At 36.4% G+C, this 21071-nt stretch overlaps 1 protein-coding gene across 2 annotated transcripts in view; it reads right to left on the minus strand.

Annotated features, from left to right (window-relative positions):
• The window catches only part of LOC127427324 (transcription elongation regulator 1-like protein), a 107945-nt gene that overhangs the window by 61428 nt on the left and 25446 nt on the right, over positions 1–21071 (minus strand). For both annotated transcript variants that reach the window (XM_051674872.1, XM_051674873.1), the window contains exon 5: positions 15505–15684. In XM_051674872.1, the coding sequence (XP_051530832.1) occupies positions 15505–15684 (180 nt within the window). The remainder of the gene's footprint in view (positions 1–15504; positions 15685–21071) is intronic.

Below are 21071 nucleotides of genomic sequence, written 5' to 3' on the forward strand. Positions count from 1 at the left end.
CTTGTCTCTCTCTTTATGAGCGGGATACGCAGGCTTAGACCTTTTCGTCCCGTCCGCTTTCCTTTATGGGATTTAACTTCTGTTTTAGAGCCGCCCTCTGGTGCTCCATTCGAGCCCTTGACAAAAGTTACTGATAAGTTTTTACTCTCAAGAAGGCACTGCTAGTGGCATTGGCATCATTTAAGAGAGTCGGCGATTTGCATGCCCTGTCGGTCAATCCTTTGTGTATGGACTTTGTGCCAGGGTATTCAAAGCTCGTGTTAAGATCTTGTTTGGGCTATTTGCCCAAGGTTATTTCTACGTCGTTTTACAGGCTTTCTCTCCTTCCACATTTGAGTCAGAGGAGCATGAAAGGTTACATATGCTATGCCCAGTTTGGGCACAGCGAGTTTATGTTGACCATACTAGCCAGTGGCGTAAGTCAGAGCAGTTGTCTGTGTGTGTTGGTGGCCACCACAGAGGTGTTTCGGTGTCCAAGCAAAGACTATCTCATTGGCTTATTGATGCAATTTCGAGTGCTTACGAAGTGCACAGTTTACCTTCGCCTTCGGGTATTCGAGCTCATTCAACGAGGAACATGGCATCCTCATGGGCTCTGGCTAGAGGTGCATCCTTAGAGGATATATATATGGCGGCAGGGTGGTCCTCTCCACAAACATTTGTTAGATTTTATAATCTGGACAAGGGATTGACTCCTGCTTCCCAGATTCTCTCTGTTGGAACAGAAGTAAATTCATAATTCCTTCAGAAGTTTTAGCTCGCTTGTGTGCCGCTATATGCTTGCCATACGGGCTTAGACAGTTGGCAGCTACTGTTCGCATTGCGTGAATATATTAGTTCCCACAGCAATCATATGCAGCTCGAGTTCTCAGAAAAGGAAAAAATCCAATATCACCTGATATTTAGGTTTGTATTTAATTAGGGTGACACTCCCTTACGAAAATTAACCATGGTTTTGAAGTAACCATAGATTAACCATAGTAAACCTTAGTTTACATAAAACAAAGCAAAGTTCCTTCAAGGCTGTGATTATTGTAAGTAAATAAGTGAATAATTTACTATGTGAACCATCCGACAGAATCGATTCTCTTAAATGAATCAGAGTTCCCAACTCTAAATATAAGGGAAGCCTTAATTTTAGCTGGTTCAATTTACTGTACATGAAAAAAAAAAAAGGAGTTCAAGTTAATCAGGGAATCATAAATGTGAACTAGTTAATTTTCATAAATCGTCCAAAAACAAAACAAAACAAAAAAACGCATGTCGTGGGCCGCATCGTTGAAATAATTGTTACTTTCTGTGCCCTTTGATTTTGTATTTTTATTTTTTGACGGTCATTCAGTGTCACTGCAAAGCACATAGAGCAGCTATTGAGCAGTTTTGGGATGCATCACAATAATTAGAATAAATTAAATTTTCCTGCTATGAAGTGTTTAAGGAGAGATTCATTACTCTTTATTCTTTAATCATTACTCTGCACAACAGAATTTCTACTCAGTTGTATGAGCATGGTATCGGGACATTTTATCGAGATCGAGTGCATGAGCAAAGTATCTAACCTGATAGCAATCCTTTCACAAAAGCATCATTCTTTTTGTGTGGCGCTTCATCTGCCGAAATCTGGAGGATTCCAAACTACTGATCTCTTCAGATGGATGAAGCTGGTGGCTGCTAAAGAGACTTCACTAGTGTGAGTGAAGATGGTGTACTGTAAAATGTGGCTGTACGTTATAGCGACATCCAGTGTTCAGAATATGAATTTCATTTCATTTCTCAATAGCGGGTCAAATTCTGTTCTATTCATAAAATTACTTGCGGCCCGCCGACTGCTCTGATGCGGGCCTCAAGAAATTTTAAATGGCCCGTGGTGCGTAGTTCGGACACCCCTGATTTACATGAACTGTCACAAAGAATGCCAATGATGCTACTCATGGGAAAATGTAGCCTGTTCCTGGAGAACAACTTGCTGTATGCACTGGCTCAGGATAGACCTTTGTTGGACAGATCAATTTGATCATAACGCACAGATAAAAGTAATACAGCTGTTTTTGTGCATGTCTGTTGAACATCTTTTCATAAGGTTGCAAGTCTTCACAAGTTCTTCAGAGAGTTACAATAGGCATGGCAAAAATACAGACCCAATGCGATACATTTGGCAGCTGCACAGAATTGAAAAGGAGTACATTCTCAGCACTTCGTGCTTGACTGCACTGTGAATTAAACATCAGAGGATACCTGCGTGTCATCACTGGCTTCTCCATTCAGAAGAGTGAGTTAAAATAGCTGCTAAAATCAGAGCAAATAAAAATGGCAAACTGACTCATGGGATGAAATCGCCTGCGATTGAGTGCATTGCTATTCATGGAATAACTTCAGAAACCTAAAAATAAGAGTATTAAAAGGGGATTTAATGGACAGTGTTTTAAAAGATTGAATTTTATACGACCAATGAGTGCTGGTTCAAAATAATAACTGTGCACCAACCGAAAGAACCGAACTCTGACGTCAAACAGAATTTAGCAAAGTAATCATTTGTCAGATTGTATTATGAACGCAGCAATGAAACCGAAGGAGTAATCAAATACGCACAGCTAAACCATTCTCTCTCATGTGTAGCGCTGGGAAAAACAGATAATTTAAGTTAATCGATTCTTTCGGACAGTTCATGCAAATGAGCCATTAAAAATAAAACCCTAATATTTAGCATTGGGATTCATTTTAGTGAGTCAGATCTTTCTTTCGGATGGTTAATGTAAATTAACTAGTTAACATAAATTATTAACTTGAGCCCTGTGCAGCATAAAAGGGAAATATTTAGTTAATTGCTGATGTTCATCACTTTATTTAATCTCAGTTATGTAAAATAGAGTGTTTTCTAGTTTTATTAGTGTACATTAAGTATGAATGTATGTTTAATGTAATGCTGTCACTGTATTTGTTTAAACCTTATGAAAATTAACCATGGTTTTACTATATTAATCTTGTAGTAACCATGACTGTAGGAACCACATTTTTGATGGAAACCATGATTTTGATACAAATTAACCATGGTTTTATTACAGTAATGAGTAGTACTTCAGATAGTCTTACTAAAGCTAGTGCTTTCAGCAGGCAAAGCATCACCACACCAATAATACTGTCTGTCACAGTCTGTGTAACCAAGCGACTTGTCAAGTACACTGAAACATACATTAAAATATAATAATGATGACATATTACATAATTAAATTAATATAATTAGTCTGCCTTCAGCTCCTCACTTAATTGCACAGAACCGGAGTGAGGGTCAAAGCTAATGATGTGAAATAAAACCAGCCTGATTTAAATTATCCTAATCGGATTATACATGTTGTTTAACTGCCTTTAATAAGCAAGGTTTACCATCAGCACACAGTGAAAACGGACTCAGAGCAGCCAAAGCCACAGATGTCAAATCATTCTAAAACACTGCAATCATTTAATACATTATTCGACACTTTGTCATCCCTCTACTCGATCACAGTGGTGTTTTATGGTGCTGTATTGAAATAAAATAATCTACCGCACCACTACAATAGACTATGACATACACATTATGTAACGATAAAGGTACGTTCCAGAATATAACACATGTTATTAACTCCACCTCTTTCTCTGCCAGACAGTTTTTACTCAGGGTTCTGCCTTTAGAATGAATAACACTCTGGAAGAAAGCCCATAATACAGACAATATAAACAGCACAAATATAAAGTATGGAGGCATTTTTCAAAGAAATAGGTTGCATATATGTAATTCCACCAGAGGAAAAATATATTGCCTAGATGGTGCTCTTTCATAGCTCAGGAAACTTAAACCTAAAGCACCACCAAACGGAATTGCACAGGGAACTGCATGGAAAAATATAGCTACCTGCAATGTCACAATAATTGTTTTTTTATTTTCTCCACTTTTCTCCCCATTTTGGCATGCTCAATTCCCAATGCGCTCTAAGTCCTCGTGGTGGCAAAGTGACTCTAAATCCGGGTGGCGAAGGACGAATCACAGTTGCTTCCGCGTCTGAGACAATCAATCCGCGCATTTTATCACGTGGCTTGTTGAGCGTGTTACCGCGGAGACCTAGCGCGTGTGGAGGATCACTCTATTCTCCGCGGCATCCACGCACAACTCACCACATGCCCCACCGAGAGCGAGAACCACATTATAGCGACAACGGGAGGTTAACCCAACGTGACTCTACCCACCCTAGCAACCGGGCCAAATGGTTGCTTAGGAAGCCTGACTGGAGACACTCAGCATGCCCTGGATTCAAACTTGCGAATCCAGGTGTGGTAGTCAGCGTCTTCACTTGCTGAGCTACCCAGGCCCCCCTCAATTCTTTTTTTTTTTAAATGAGAGGTTGCGAGAGGAACGGACAATGGGCGCAATCTGTGAATTTGCCTGAATATGGAGAATAATTCAATTTATTAATGTAATTATGGAGTTGGATATTGTGGGCACTGAACAGAAAACACATGGGAAAGAAAATAATAGTTTGGTCAAATATTACATTTTAGCTTTCAGTGGTCAAAGTGAGGGGGCACGGCCCCCTGAGGCCTCCTCATAGCACTGACACTGTTGGCAACATAATTATTATAAACTTGAACTGCAAAAAAACTATCAAAGTCATCATGTAATAAAGGCTCCAGTACATAATGGCATAACAGCACTTATGCATACTTGAGTAACATTGCACTGCGTAACCTGAGAAAGAAGCTAAACTTAAGGCAGATATTACGACATAACCTACAGAGATTAGACCCTCATCTACTGTGACAACAAATCAGAAGCACAGCTTGAAGATTTGACACATGTCCCCCATCTTTGCAAGATAAAAAATTTGAAAGGGAATTTTAATGTGTCTGCTTACAAAGGGACAGAGTAAAAGAGTGACCCTTTTCATAAGTCTTAAAGAAGACTTCAGAACTCTTTGAGCAGTCCAGGAGGCATTGGTAATAGCTGTCTTTCTCTGTCCATTCGATAAGATACTTCATGAGTTTTAGAAATTTTAGGAATTATGAGGGCATCTGTCCAGATATGATATGACCTCACACTAAAAAAGGGAGACGTTAGAAACAGAAAAGTGATAAGAGTTTTATTTTCGGCTTAGAGAGTTGGAGAACTTGACAGGCTAAATTGATTTTGGAGAGTTGGGGAGTAATTCTTGGTGCAATGGGGAAACTGGATTGCACACATTAAATCCGCAAAGTCTTCAACTGTTCAGCATGACGATGTGTGAATCAATGTCCCGGTGATCTACAGGAGGGCTTTTTCAAATTGTCAATTAAACAATAAAATATTCCCTACTGAGAAAATGGTAATTATCAGCCCTGTTGGAGGACAATCTGGTGCTGTGTTTAGAAAATAACAGATCATTGGGCATGATGTCAAGGACAAAGCCTAGTTTAATTTCATATCACAACATAGTAGGGCTGCACAATTAATGAAATAAGTAATCAAGATTACAATTGCAGCTGCCACAAATGATTGTGAAAAGTTCCATTTATTGCAGTCCTTGTAGGTCTACTCGTGTTGTGTCAAAGTGTTCTTTTATTTTCTATTTAATCAGTAGTTGTGCAGTAGTTGAACAAAGTAGCCAATCACAGACAGATTCATTGCTCGCTTCTGTGTATAATTTAGTTATCATTTCAATCAGAGCTTTGTTTTTGTTTTTTGTGCTGCTATGAGGGCTAAAGTGAAGTTGAGCATTTTATTATGTGTCCAGGAGTATAATTCATAATAATAATACTATTATTCATAGTAATAATTCATGTTTTAGAGATGTTACAGACATTACAGCTGATTTTCTATAAATCTGAATAAATAATTCTGATTAAAAGTAATGGCCAGCATCATCAAATCACTGCCAACCATGTTAAAATAACATTTTGCATTAAACAGTTCTGAATTTATGTACTGATTATCATTTTCCATGTCTGCCAAAAATGTTGAGTGGTCCAAACATCATCTGCAGCCTGAAACTGAAACTTTTGGTCGGAAATAGGAGTAAATGTACTTAGCTGCATAGAAAGCTATAGGATGCACCCTTGCTCCCTTGCTCCATTTTCAGTGAATGATTTAACCTTCAGTGTGCTGTCTGTCTGCACTGGTCTCAGAACAGTTAGAAATACACCTTATTTTCATCCTAACTCCATATAAAGCATCTGAAAGCAACATGTTTTCAGCTTTTGCATGAATACATTTATTCTCACTGTGAAAATGCACAGTGAATATATAGAGATGGAATTACTCATGCTAATGAATAGAACTGTATTATATAGTGATAACAAAATAAAATATAACAACATTTATATTAAAATGAAGCAAAATGACCCACAGATGTGTTACAGTTGAAAATTATTCAAAACAATTAACATGTTTTTTATGTCAAACATGTTAAACAACTTTTGAGGGAAAATGGTCCCATTTTCCACATATGTGGACTGCATCTTTATTACCGTGCTGACGCAAGAAAAATGAATGGATTTTTTTAAAGCAGCATATCAAATGAAACTAGAGACACTACTCTTTACCATCAAACAGGTTTCAATCAAAAAACATATAGAGGTTTCTTACCAGAGGCACTTTTTTACCCATCGGAGCACTTCCTGGAAATCAAAGTCATACTGTTGTGTCACGTGACGATGTGCGCCATAAGTTTAACCCTTAAATGACAGTGTAGATTCTTGTGAACAGTATTCAGCCAGCTTTAATTAATTTAAATTATGCGTTAATAGTGAAGCCAAAATACAACATCTACACATGTGGACGCGGGGTCGCACAAGGTTATTTAAAATTCTATGAATCTAAATTAATTGCAATTACAATATCAAGTGAGGTAATCGTCAATTATGATTTTTGTCATAATCGTGTTTATATAATTATAAATTACATAAACAATAATTATGTACTGTATATAATATAAATTAGTTGTTTTGGCTGAAAATGGAGCAAAAATGGTTTGTACTTTAAATTAATTGTATATTAGGTATATTCAACTTCAGGCACTTTTAGCAATGTGGACTTCTACAAAGTAACAAACTAACAATATACAGCAGTGTAGGTATAGTACATGCATCACAGCAGATTTATGTCATTTTTGTCCTTTTTGAAGTGCATGGAAATTCCCACCACAGTGTTATTTACACCACATCTAAAATTCTGTATTGTCTTAAATGAAATTCCATGGTGGAAACGACAGTGATGGAAATTATATTTTTAACGTTTTTGAAATAAAAAGGCTGACTCCTTTTTCTTGTTGAGGCTAATTTCATAGCTAACCATTTACATACGTATGTTTCCTAAATACATACAATTAAATAATTACAGCTTGATTAGAAATGGTGGCAAAAAAAAAAAAAAAAAAAAAACAACTCTATTTACCAGTAATATTTACCTTGATTTTTCTTTTCTTTTTTTTTCTTCAAACATCACTTGTCTCATATTTCATCTCAAACATGCTCTTCACTGACACTTTTGTTGACCTGGTTAAAAAGTACACTAACTTATGAAAAAACTTTATTAGGTGCTTACAGAATTGAGTTATTCTTCAAAAATCTTTGTTTGTGTTCTGCAGATCATACGCATATGGGATGAGTTGAGTAAATGATGAGAGAATTTTAATTTTGGGGTGAACTGTCCCTTTAAGTGATGAGCTGTTTCCTCACAAAAGCAGTTTATTCAGCACACTGAAGCATCTCCATAGACATCCAAAAAAAATAAAAAATAAAATAAAATAAAAAAAGGCCTCTGGTCTCCTCATCATTATAGCCTACCGCCCATAAACTGCAGCATTGTGCATTTTGTTGCTAACCTTGTAGGCTGCCCTTGGTAGAAGAGCTCTGATTACACCACTTATTAACTAGTTCTTCCATATCTCGACACAGTAGTGGTAGGCATACTAACCAGTCTTTTCACAATGCAGGCACTGCCATAGAATAAGAATAAGAAGGTTATAAATGGGCTCTCCTTTGCTTGGCATGCCAAATGCAGTTAATGATGGAGATTGCATATAACAAAGGCTCAGCGGCATAATTTTGCTCTTACTTCTGAAAGGTGTTTGCATCACATGCTGGCTTTTAATAGAACATCCAGGATGACAAACCACAGCATCCATAATTAGTGTTCCAACCCATGTTGCAAAAAATGAAAATCCTTTATTTGTGTGGTCAGTTCAATACTCTATCCGTCTGTGTCCGTGCTTTTCAACTCAATCATATTTTCAGTGAAATTAGCTATGCTATTTAGTCTTTAATTATTAATAAATCATGAAAGGCTCTGAAATGAGAGAGGCACTGTGGGTAGACTGGCCACAACTGATGCCAGTGCAGTGTGCACTTGTTTAAAAGCAAATCACAGGTAATGTAGCCATGTGCGTTTGATGCCAGAGCACAGAAATTAAGACAGAGCGACAGATCTGTTATTTGCAGTGAACCGTTAACTGATGCACATTCAGATGTGCTATTTACACCTCGACTCATTTTAATCTGGTGATGACTGCTCACATTGTCAATAACTGTCGGAAAACAACATTCTTGGGTGGCAGTTTTCAATCCTAGATTTCCAATGTCGTCTTAGAATTTTTGACAGCACCGTAAATGAACTAGATACTGCAGCAAGCAATAGTTTGTCTTATACTGACATAAGTTCATCTGCTGTTTTTAGTCCCAGTCCATTCCTGATACTAAGCTTGTTAGACAGCCCAAGTGTTGTAAAGCTTCCAATCGGATTGCGAGTATTTGGTGCACTAACCACAAATGAGTTCTGGGCTCTCCCACCTCATGGACTCATGGATATCATGTACTACTCGTGTCCACAGTGATCAGGTCAGTCTTAAAGCTTTAACTGATTGTAAAGGTCATCAGAGAGTTATGAGAGTGCTGGAGATGATTAAAGTGGAGAGGTCTCTAGCACAGCTTTCATTAATATTACCCACTCACACTGGACTAACTAAGACTCACTAATGACTCTTAGGATGGTCAATTTGAATTTGGTTGCACATGTAGTGTAGATGAGCAGTTTTCCTCCTCTAGAAACTTTCTGCATGATTTGGATGAATTTCGATTATTTGGCTAATTTATTGTGTATATTAGGGTCATCATGATACCTTAACATGGTAAGTGTTGTTTTATATTTAGTTGTATCCCTCTGGCATGGTATCAAAATACATTTTTAACCATTCAAGGATGTGATGTTACAAATCATCATAGATTTTTACATATGAACCTTTTCCATCATTCTAAATGGCTGTGCTATTTACATGTCATTGTATATGTAAATTCAACATGAACATAAATTCAACACAGCAGTTAAAGTTATGCAGCAAGTAAATTTGGAAAATGTACTAATTTAACTTCTTTTTGGGTGGACTGATTGTATTTTTGAAAATGTTTATATTCTTGCTCTGAAGTAAAAAAGAAAAAAATAAGATATTTTTCCCCATTTTTGATTTAAATATACATGCATCTGAAGGTTAAATACTTGCTCCTATCCCAGCATAACTGGGGTTAAAAAAAAATAATAATGAATAAAAAATACGTTAGCACTATTGTTTTGTTGTTGTTTAGAATTTTATTTAATAAACAATAGTTACAAAAGCACTAATTATTGGATTGCATTTATGCCTTTACTGCTGTGGGCAGTAAATGTAAAAAAAAAAAATAGCATTTCTTATTTCCAAACATTTCTTCTTTAAAAGTAAGAATCATTAAGTGGAAGCGGATTTGGCACCGGATTGGTTAAACTTCTTACGATTCCCATCCCTATATACTGTATTAATCAGCCTATAAGTTAACTGGCCCACCAGTAAAAGTCTCACCCTTAAAGGAAATCCTTTTCAATTAGTTAAACACCTTTTTAAATTGTAACCGGTCCACTATTGCACCGAGATATGTTTCTGATTGGGAAAATTAGCGGAACTTCTCATGGGAGGAATATGGACATTCCCTTTCTCTCTCTCTCTGTGAAGATTTACCATTTATCAGAGAACATGTTAATCAGAGTTTTGAGAAAAGTCCAAATTAATCCCCAACATGTTATCTCTATTCCCAAGCAGTGAAGAGACTCCTTATGTAAATCGTGACCTACTAATACTGCTGTTATCTAACATAATGGAATTTGCATAATTGTCCCCTCATTCCACAGCCTAGCTTGTTTAAATTTTGGCCTTTAATCTTTGGTGCGTTTCACCTTGTAAAAGCAAACTCTCAAACTCTCGACTCAAAACTTTATCCACATATCTAGTTATATTCTATTGATCATAATCATTTGATTTCTACTTTGTAAAGTGATTTGTACTTTAATGATGTGGTAAAATGTCACTTTTCCACTGCAAAAAAATAATTTTCTTAATCAGTATTTTTGTCTTGTTTCCCAGTAAAAAAAAAAAAAACATGTGAACATTCTTAAAACAAGATATATTTACTAAGCAAAATGACAAGATATCGAGTCTTGTTTTCAGTCATCTTATGAAATTTAGTGAACTTTATGCTTAAAACAAGAAAAGAAAAAAATCTGTAAATGGGGTAAGGAAAAACAAACTTGTTTTCCCTTTGAATTAAGTTTATTTTTCTTATATAGCAGAACATTACAGAGCAGCAAAGCCACTTACACAGAGTATTAACAAGACAAGTTTACTGAGTTTGTTGATGTGTTAGTAACGAGTAGAAAAACATCTTTAATGTGAGCCAAAAACTACTCCCATATCCATAAAGGCATCGAGACACAGTGAGCTTTGTGATTTTGGCAGGGCAATGTACAGAATCGCACTGGTTCATCTTAATGCGCAACATCTCAACATAAATAGACAAACACTTACATATGACACAAACATGCATAATCAAGTATGGAGATTGCCTTCCTTATTTTAAATTATGTGAGCCATCTGGTTCAAAATGATGGTACTGTATTTACATTGTGCAACGGGTAAAGGATGGGCAAGGAACCGGCAGAACAGTTAACATAAATTTAATGACATAAATTCAACTTAAAACAACATAAAACAAAGACGCACACACATACAGTGGCCACGTGTGTCTCTCTTTCTCTCTCTCTCCAACTGGCATCTCCGGCCCCCCTTAATCTCGCTCTCCCGCTGATCAACTGACTCAGCACTGGCCACGCACCCACACGGCCCGGCCACGCCCTCCTCCTCGTCACACAGTACAATGATAAAAATGTGTCATCCGGTAGATATTTTGCTTCACCATTTATACCATGGTAGATATATTTGAGAGGTAACCCAAAAATTTAAATTCTGTCATTATGTATTCACTCCCGCATCGTTCCAAACCCGTAAGACTTTTCTTTCTTCTGTGGAACACAAAAGAAGTTAGACGGAATGTTAGTTAGTCACTATTTACTTTCAATGTATTGAAAAATGAAAGAAGGCCAAACGGGTTTGGAACAACATAATTTTCGTGGTGAACTGTTCCTTTAAGGTGTTTTTTAGGCACAATTGCCGAGCAACGTCGCAACTTGCCAAATTAGAACAGAATTAAAGTGTTGTGCAATAATTCATAAACTGTATAAACCATTGTTTTTATTGAATTTCCAGAAGAAAAAAAAAGAAAGAAAAAAAAAGATTTTTTTTTTATTTTTATTGTGAAACATTATATATTGTTTTTCCAGATTTTTACATAATTATTGTATTAATGTCAGCATTATATAGAGCACATGCTGTTTTGAAATGTCACAATACACGCGCACAAATACAAGCACAAATATACATACACAAATGCACTGGTGAATGTCAGATACATTTAAAGTAAATATTTTATATTTCTTTATCATTTATTTGCAGGGGGAAAAATGATTTGGCGACAATGGCGTCTTCCAATCATATTCAAGGCATTACCTAATCTCTCAACACACATGTAGGACTGTAATTCAGGCATTTAAAGGGAGCTTTAAAGCTGACTCTATTGGCATGAAAGGGCTTCCCACAGTTCTGCCACCTTACAGAGAGCATGAGAAACCCAAACAAGAGACAGTGAACTCATGTGCCACATAATGTTACACTCATATAATGTAAAGATCTGCTTTCAAAAAGATGCATCCATTAAAACTGCCAGACTTATGCATCTGCAAATCTCTTTAATGGCACTGTTTGTAAACCTAGTGAGGTGTGTACGTAGGCAGCATTTTAAAGGAATGTTCCAGGTTCAATAAAGTTAAGCTCATTCGACAACATTTGTAGCATAATGTTGAATACCACAAAAAAAAATATTTTGACTTGTCCCTAAATCCATAATTCATAAACTTTAAAATACACATTGTTTCAAAAGTGTTGCGATGTCATGGCAACAAAGTCATATTGGAAATAACTTTACACTGATAAGGTTATGGGATTTTATCAAACTGACAATGTTTTGTGTCCACCTGCACTATTTTTCAACTGATATATAGAATGACATTTTTTTACCATTCCACTGTTTGTATCACTGTTTTTTCAGCATCCCACGCAGGAGCGCCACATTATTTAGATGCCATGTCAGGTTAAAAAGAATGTTGACTTTTAAAAATGTATCTCGAGACACTTGCGTTCTGTTCCATTCGTTGCACTACATCTAGCTTTTTTAGCATAAGAATGCATTTCGGTCTGAACAACCCCTTAGTTAGAAGGCAGCTGCCTGTGTAGCCAGAAGACAGCAAGGCAGCACACTTTACTCATCTGTTATCTTGCCTTACTCAAACTGTGCCACAAATGTTCCCTGTTTTAAGATTACAATCAGAATAAATTACTGCCTCAATTGCAGTGGGCCGATACTCTATGGGCCAGATGAAGAGCGATCCAGTTACCACACCATCAAACAAACATGCACATACATCGTTAGAGTTAAATTAAAAGCCCTTTGGGTTTTGCTGGCCTGCTTGCTTTAATGTTGCTTTTGAGGACTGGCTAAAAGGAAATAATTCCAGGGGAGGGTTCCATATGGGGCATGCTGGCAATGGCAGCTGCATTGCTATTGATTCACAACACAGAATTCATCCTTCACACCCACATACAAGATTGGCAGTGAAAAATACATACATTTTCTCATAAAATATATAGATCTGCACAAAGATGCATGTACACACTGATGCACACACACTGTTTTTTTACCCCAGGCAACCAACCTGCAAGAGGAACTGAATGTGTTCACTGAACACAACAGGATGGAAACAGTTAATCAATATGCATGAGGGCAGAGAAAGAGAGTGAGAAGGGAAAATATAAGGGATTCGCTCTGTCAGTTTCCCCAAATAAACGACCATGGTTCTTCTCTTTTTGATTCAGTCATTACGCACTGACCCTTGATTTAAACCCATCCACTTCAGCAAAGTGAAAGTCTTACTTCTCTGACAAAAAAATAAAAAAAATAAATGGAACACCACACCAAGAGCAACACCAAAACAAACTCAGCAATAATATGGGTGCTCAACCAGCAACATTTCTTGTAATTGCTTGGGGAAGTCCAAACCAACAACCTTACAAGTCCCAAAATTTCCTCTCAAATCATATGCGCAGCTGTGCACTGTAGGTTGTTTCTTAGGTGTCAAGGTAAATTCCCCACAAGCACAAAATGTTTCACAGTGTTGCATTTTGGTTGCAGTAAGGTTAGTAAAACTTACTAAAAACCGCACCTAAATTAAAGGAATGTTCCGAGTTCAATACAGTATAAGGTAATTTTAATCGACAGCATTTGTGGCATAATGGTTAAGGCACTTACAATGGAGGTGAATTGGGCCAGTCAAAAACATTACAATAAACACGTTTGAAAAGTACAGCCAACGATCAATACTAAAGTACAAATCTGAGAAATGTACATTTTAGTTGCAAATATATACATTATATATATATATATTTTTTTTTTTTTTTTTTTTTTTTACAAATATTAGGAAAATACTACCTTTTAATTAGTTTAAAAAAATAACACGTTTACTACAAAAAAAAAAAAAAAAAAAAAAAACAATGTTTGTGGAACATTATGTTTAAGTTTCAAAGCATAGAATCTGTAAATTTAAATGAAATCTTTCAAAAATCTAAGTGAAAATACTTTTTCCCCCATACTTTTTATGACCAAATAACAACTCACATTATGTTTATGTTTTATTTAGATTTCTGCTTTAAACACACATTGGGCCTCATTCATGAAACACGAGTGGAACAAATTTTTGTGTAAATCGTTTGTAAAGCCATTCTGATGTAAATTCACACATTCATGAAAGTTTTCGTATTTTCGAAATGTTAGCTGGTACCAACAAAATTTACACCTGCCCCTGACCAGGTGTAAATTGTGCGCATGACATCAAAAGGTTTTGTATTCTTTCAGACAAACTCCCATGACTACATTTTGAAAGAGGTAAACTAAAAAAATAATTTAAAAAAATATAATAATAATTCAGCATAGGCATCGAAAAATTGAGTTCAGGTGATAACATTTGGTCAATGCTAATCCCATGTCACAGGCAGGTGCATTAACAATACGTCTGTATAAAAAATAGAAAAAGTCTGCACAATGTTGTAGTTTGCCAATCTTTATTGGTTTACAACATTTTAGTGAAAGATCCTCTTCAGGCATTATACTGATTTCTCTGAGGATTCTTCCAGTTGCATGGGAAGTATAACACTGTAACCATCATAATGTAGCCTACCTGAGAAGTTTCACCAATGATACTGGTGATGCGCTTAACAGAACCAGAGAAGGTTAATGGTGGTGGACCTTCTCCTGCTGACGTAAACTGAATTTTGACGTTTATGCTGACTGTCTGTGATTTTTGGAGCTTCAAAAGAGAAATCTCCATTCAGTTGCATTTTAAGGACCTACTGAGCTAAAATATTTTTCTATTTTTCTTCAAATGTGTAGTGGTGAAGAAAGAAAGTCATACACACCTGGGATATCATGAGGGTGCGCAAATAATGATAGAATTTAGATTTTTGGGTGAAATATCCCATTAAGTAAATTGTGATATGACGCTTTCTGAAGCTGCACACTAGACTTAAATGTACTCTGGATTCAGGACAAAAATATTATCACACCCTTTTTGTGACTGAAATTTTTCATAATGTTGTGCTAGTTTTTGCAAACCTCTCTTTTCAAGCATGCTGAGTTGAAAGCAAAAGAAAAACATTAGAAAGACTATCTCTGATAAATGAGAAAGAAAAAATTGGTGGCATTTGCATAACCAAAGGCATTTGCAATTACAATTCACCAATTAGGACATCAGAAGCTTTGTAAGCAAGCTGGTCCTTATTATGAAGCCTAGAATCACATCAAGTGGGTCAGACAAAACAACACAAAGCAGGTTGTTTTTAACCTAAGCCATATGGAGAGTTACTTGCATAGTCTGGTAAAGACTAGAAAGTTGGGTTTGTACATAGCCAGATGAACAGTTCAGAGAGGATCCTGTGGGACATGTGTGGCTTTTGATGGTTGACCTCTGGGGATATGGATCAATATTTTTCACTGAGCACAAGGACACTAAAGCTTTTTGAGAGGAATTCTTACCTGTGCGAGGTGCCATCAGAAACGGGAGTTTGATGGGTGAGAGCGAGAGAAGTTGGAGAGGCTGAGCCGAAGAGACAGATGGTCCCTGTGTCACGTCAGACTCCATCGCCATCATAGCTGCTGCTGCTGTAAGCGCAATCCGTTTAGAACTTCCTACTCGCTTGATGGCCATGGGACAGCCTGGATTAGACAGATAGATAGATTAGGGTTAGGGTTGTGTATTTTGAAGGTTGCGCTTGAACTGAGATAGAAAATGGTCCGGATAAATTCAGTAACATGCCTGTGCGGAATTCTCTCCTCAACAAGCAGTTACCAAGAGAGGAAATAATCTATTTAAAGGCCTGAGGTTTTGAGATCTCACCAAGTATTATGGCTTTAATAATTTGACCATGTTTACTCTGCCTACATATGATTTCACACCAACAACATGAGAAGTCAACATGAAATGGCACTCACAACCAATTTTACTTCCATAATGTGATGCATTTCTGAGTGAAACAGAATAAACAATGTATATTTGATGAGAGATTACAAAGACAACTTTTTTGAATAATGTGCTTTAATGAATCATTCACAATAAGACCAGTAGGCTACCATGCTTTAATTACTGTATGCAAGTAAATAAGGTACATTTTTGATTTCATGTTGACTTAAAATCTACACTGTTGCATGTGTAGAATAGAAATAACTGCAAAAAGTGATAAAAACACAGATTCTCAGACTCTTGTGCATTAGTAGAGAGCTGAACATATGTGCATTCTGCCCAATGGATGCCATGCTTAGGCGTGGCTTTGTTCTTGGGTTTAATTTGCTGCCAAACATGCTTTCACAGGTTTTTGCCTTTGTTCAACAGAGTGTTACGCTTCCTTGTCATATTTGCACACAGACACACTCCCACACACATAAATATACACTCTAGTTTCTACTACTTTATATGTGAATGAGTGATCAAGCCAAATTCTGTAACTGCCCAAAACACAATAGAGTAGCTTAGTCAATACTGTTATTCAGTTCCTTTTAAACAGTGTAACTTGAAATAATATTACAGGAATGTTTCGAGTTCAATACAAGTTAAGCTCAATTGACAGAATTTGTGGCATAATGTTGTTTACCACACAAATTAATTTCGACTCATTCTTCCTTTTCTTTAAAAAAGCAAATATTTGTGGTTACAGTGAGGCACTTACAATGGAAGTGCATGGGGGCCAATTTTTGAATGTTAAAATACTCTCAGTTTCAAAAGTATAGCCACAGGACATACAGTAAAGGACATGTGTGTTAACATGATTTTAGTGTGATAAAATCACATAAAAACCTTTTCTGTGAAAAGTTAGCCATTTTACAACTTCGTTACCATGACGATGTAATGTCATAAAACCCTGAAACCCTAAAATGACTGTACAAATTACAATTTAATCAACTTTACAGCTCAAACAGTACTCGAGTTTTAACAGAAGAATTAATGTAAGTGCTTTTATAAAATTATAAGCTTCACATTTCTGTTTAATCCTTGGTCCCCATTCACTTCCATTGTAAGTGCCTCACTGTAACCTCAATTTTTGCTTTTTTTTTTAAAAAAAAAAAAGGAGGGACGATTTGAAATTATTATTATTATTATTATTATTATTTTTCTTATGAAAATTCGATATGTTTTCTTTTCTTTTTTTTTTTTTTTTTTCAAAGATATATGAAACCATGGACACAAAGGTAACATTTCTACGAACTTGACACATGTTTTAAACTAGATTTTTTTAAATAATTCACATTTTTATCACCTCGGACAACCTTATTTATCAGTGACCCATTTAAAAATGGGTCTGTTATATCTATATCTGTTGGATATATGTACAGGTATGTGATATATTTTCATACCAGTGAAAGCCATACAGTACATGAACATACAATAGATATTATATATGTGTTTCACATGTATTACCATATATCAGAATTCTGTATGAGACATATGCACATATCATTTCCATTGCTTTCAGAGCCTGCCGCCCCTGAGTGAGGGAAATGCTATTTAGTGAAACCTTGAAGAGATCTTTGGAGTTAGCAGGCGGGTGTTTCCTCCATACTGAGCAGCTCAAACACTTTATCTAATGGCAGTGAGTGGGCGGATCACAGCCAAGCAGAACAGTTATCATGCACATGTACTGACTGAAATCAGGCCACCGGGGAATATATCATATGGAGCTGCTCCAGTACAGCAACTATATGACATGAACGTTTATGCAGAATAGAGCTGTTCAGTTTGTAGTCATAAAACCTGGAAGAGCATTTTTGAGCCATGGGTTCCCTTGGGAATTTCCAATATGTTTTTAGAGTAGCAGTTTTCAATTCATTAGTACAATTAGGTCTATGATTAACATGGCTTGTTGAGACTTTTATGTTTTGTTCAACAATATATATTACACACAATCATACCTCAAACGTCAGTGTTGAAGCTGCATGGCCCAAAAGGTACCATGGCACTACTGTTCCATAGGTAACCCATTGTGAATTTGCTTCTGGGTTGGCCAGCAAATTGACATCATGACAAAACGGCTCTATGATCTGTCATCTGACAGAAGAAGCAAAGGGTATGGGGACTCGGGATTTAACCTTGTACTGTAATGTTTAACTAACCTACTAACATAGCTTGAGAGTGATGATAAATGTAAGTGTAACAGCTTCACTTAAACACCAAGCTGTTGGAGATGCTGTGGCAGGCGCATTGATCGTGTAAACAATACATCTTTTATCAGGAAGCACTCTCCGCGGACATTACATGAAATAGATTTCTTGAATTATACATCCACCAAGGGCTTCTCTTGAGCAGCAGCATGTCACATGACTTCAACATGGGTAAGTCTCCAAAAGTAACACACTCTTGAAAAAAGCACTAGTGATGTATTTATAAAACATTCTTCTTTCTCTTGTCACCACTTGACAGGTTTTATAAAGAGAAGGAAACATTATAAATACTACTGTGGCCAATAGCTGCAGCAGTGAGGCCATTCTCTTGTCCATGGGGAAGCAATTATTGCTGTGCTGCTAAGATGCATCCCCAAACCTGTCTAAATCAAGTCCTTGCAATTTATGCATTCACAAGTTACATCTGAACCTGAGCCAGTGTTTGTTTTGTTTGTTTTTAAATGAGACATCTCCTTAAGCACTTTGGAGCTGTCCATCCTGCGGTGGTGCTGAAAGGGCAAGTGATTGGATTTATGAAACTTTTGCCCACAATTGGGTGTTCCTCAACTTCAGGCACTTTTAGCCCTGTGAATTTCAAGACAGTAAAATACTGTTAATACATTTTCACACGCATACTATTTTATTTAATTGGTCTACTAACAATACTCAGTGGTGTATGTACATTATTGTCATTTTTATTTTCACTTTTTTCTGAAAGTCATGAAAATTCCCAACAGAGTTTTATTCTGTATTGTGTTTAATATAATTCTGAGGTGGAAATGACGGTGATGGAAATTACATTTTTGAGATAAAATGTCCGACTCCTTTGTCTTGCTTAGGCTAATTTCATAGGTAATTTTTAAGTACACACAATTAAATAATATTTTGCACATACTGTAATTTGTCCAAATTAAACCTGACTGGAAATGATGCTCAATAATTATTCTGTGCATAAGTGATATTTATCTTGATTTTGTTTTTTTTATTCATCTCAAGTATGCTCTTCACTGACACTTTTCTTAACTTGATAAACAAGTACACTTACTTTTGAAAAGTATATATATATATATATATATATACACACACACACACTATATGGCCAAAAGTTTGTGGACACCCCCTTCTAATTAACGAATTTGGTTACTCCATTAAATCCAGTAAAGAAATATCTTAATGTTTCTTTATATAATGGCTTTGTGTGCTTCCAAATTTGTGGCAACTGTTTGGGGATAGCCCTTTTCTGTTCCAGCATGACAATGCCCCTGTGAAGAAAGTGAGGTCCATAAAGAAATGGTTTACTGTGTCTGGCGTGGAAAGAAATTGACTGGCCTGCACAAAGCCCAGACCTGAACCCCACTGATCACTTTTGGGGTGAACTGGAACAGCAACTGTAAGTCAGGCCCCATCGACCAACATCAGTTCCTGACCTCACTGATAGCCTTGTGTCTGAATGAGAGCAAATCCCTGCAGCCATGATACTACATACAGTAGAGTGGAAAGCCTTCCCAAAAGAGTGGAAGCTGTTATTACAGCAAAGGGGGAAATTGATGCCTAAGGTTTTGAAATCAAATGTTCATCAAGCACATATGGTGTCCACAAACTTTTGGCCATATAGTGTATATATATATATATATATATATATATATATATATATATATATATATATATATATATATATATATTTGGGGCAAAAAAATTTTGGTGTGGTGGAAATGACGCCACAGCTGTGCGACAGTTGTACTTTTCGGGAAAATGTTTAGAAAGAATTTTTACACATTACATATTGAAATAGTTTCTATTTATTTCACTCTTTGTTTAGATTATCATAGCTTTAAACATGCAATAATTTGCATTTTTATCATGCTTTTTCATACTTTAAAAAATACTTTTTATCATTATTCATACTTCAATATTAAAAGTCTAGATGTTTCAGGCTAAAACAATAAAGTCTATTAACAAAAAGGCTTTTTAAGGTGCATGTGGCAAGGAGGAGGGCGAGGCCGGTCCGTGATGATACACACCTGGCCCCTATTCAGGCTAATCAAGGAGAGGGATAAAGGCAGCTGGAAGCGGCAGTTCGGCAGAAAGAGAGCTACAGGCAGCTGCCCTGTATGCGTTTGTGTTGTATGTCTTTTGCTTTAAGTTAATCATTCATTTATTATTTATATTGTCAAGCCGGATCTCGCCTCGTCCTTCCCTTTTACCCTGTTACAGTGCGCTAATTATTTTTTTATTGTATTTTTTTTTTTTGTTCTCTTGGACTTACACTGACTCATGGTGTGAATGCAATGTTTTTCAAACAGTAGCTTTCAGTTAAAAATGCCATTGTAGAAACTCACTAATCACAGTCAGCCATGATTAATTTAATTAATGCGTAAAAATTTTAAATAACAGGGCAGTTACGGATACTGAGATTAAGCAAGTAATATTTGGTTGGTCATGTGATCCTTAGATGGTGCCCTGAAATGAGCTTTTAAAAGGTTACTGCTATGACTCAAGACTTCATCTCACCAAAAAACTCTGCAAAGCCTGCAATACATTATGTAACGCAAATACTGTATGTTAAATTCTCAGCATTGCCACATGGGGCACTGTTGCGGATATTTGCATTAACTGTCTTCTTCTACAGCCAGTTTTGTCTTTCATGGCAACTAACACAATACCATTTTGAGTCCAGTGAGCATAGTGGGGGAAAAAATGATTTAAGATGATGGACAAAGCAAAAGAAATGTCTAAACCAAATTAAGCATGAACTATTTTACAGAATAATTGTGTGTGCTAAGCACTTTATGCATCAGCATTATGCTAATGGGAAACTCTATTGTAATCAGTCACTTTTGACATTGCATTTTAGTCAGGATGCTGCCTTATATCGTATGTAGGCAGTAGAC

The sequence above is a fragment of the Myxocyprinus asiaticus genome, chromosome 36 (genome assembly GCF_019703515.2).
Source record: "Myxocyprinus asiaticus isolate MX2 ecotype Aquarium Trade chromosome 36, UBuf_Myxa_2, whole genome shotgun sequence".
In the NCBI taxonomy this organism is placed as follows: Eukaryota; Metazoa; Chordata; class Actinopteri; order Cypriniformes; family Catostomidae; genus Myxocyprinus; species Myxocyprinus asiaticus.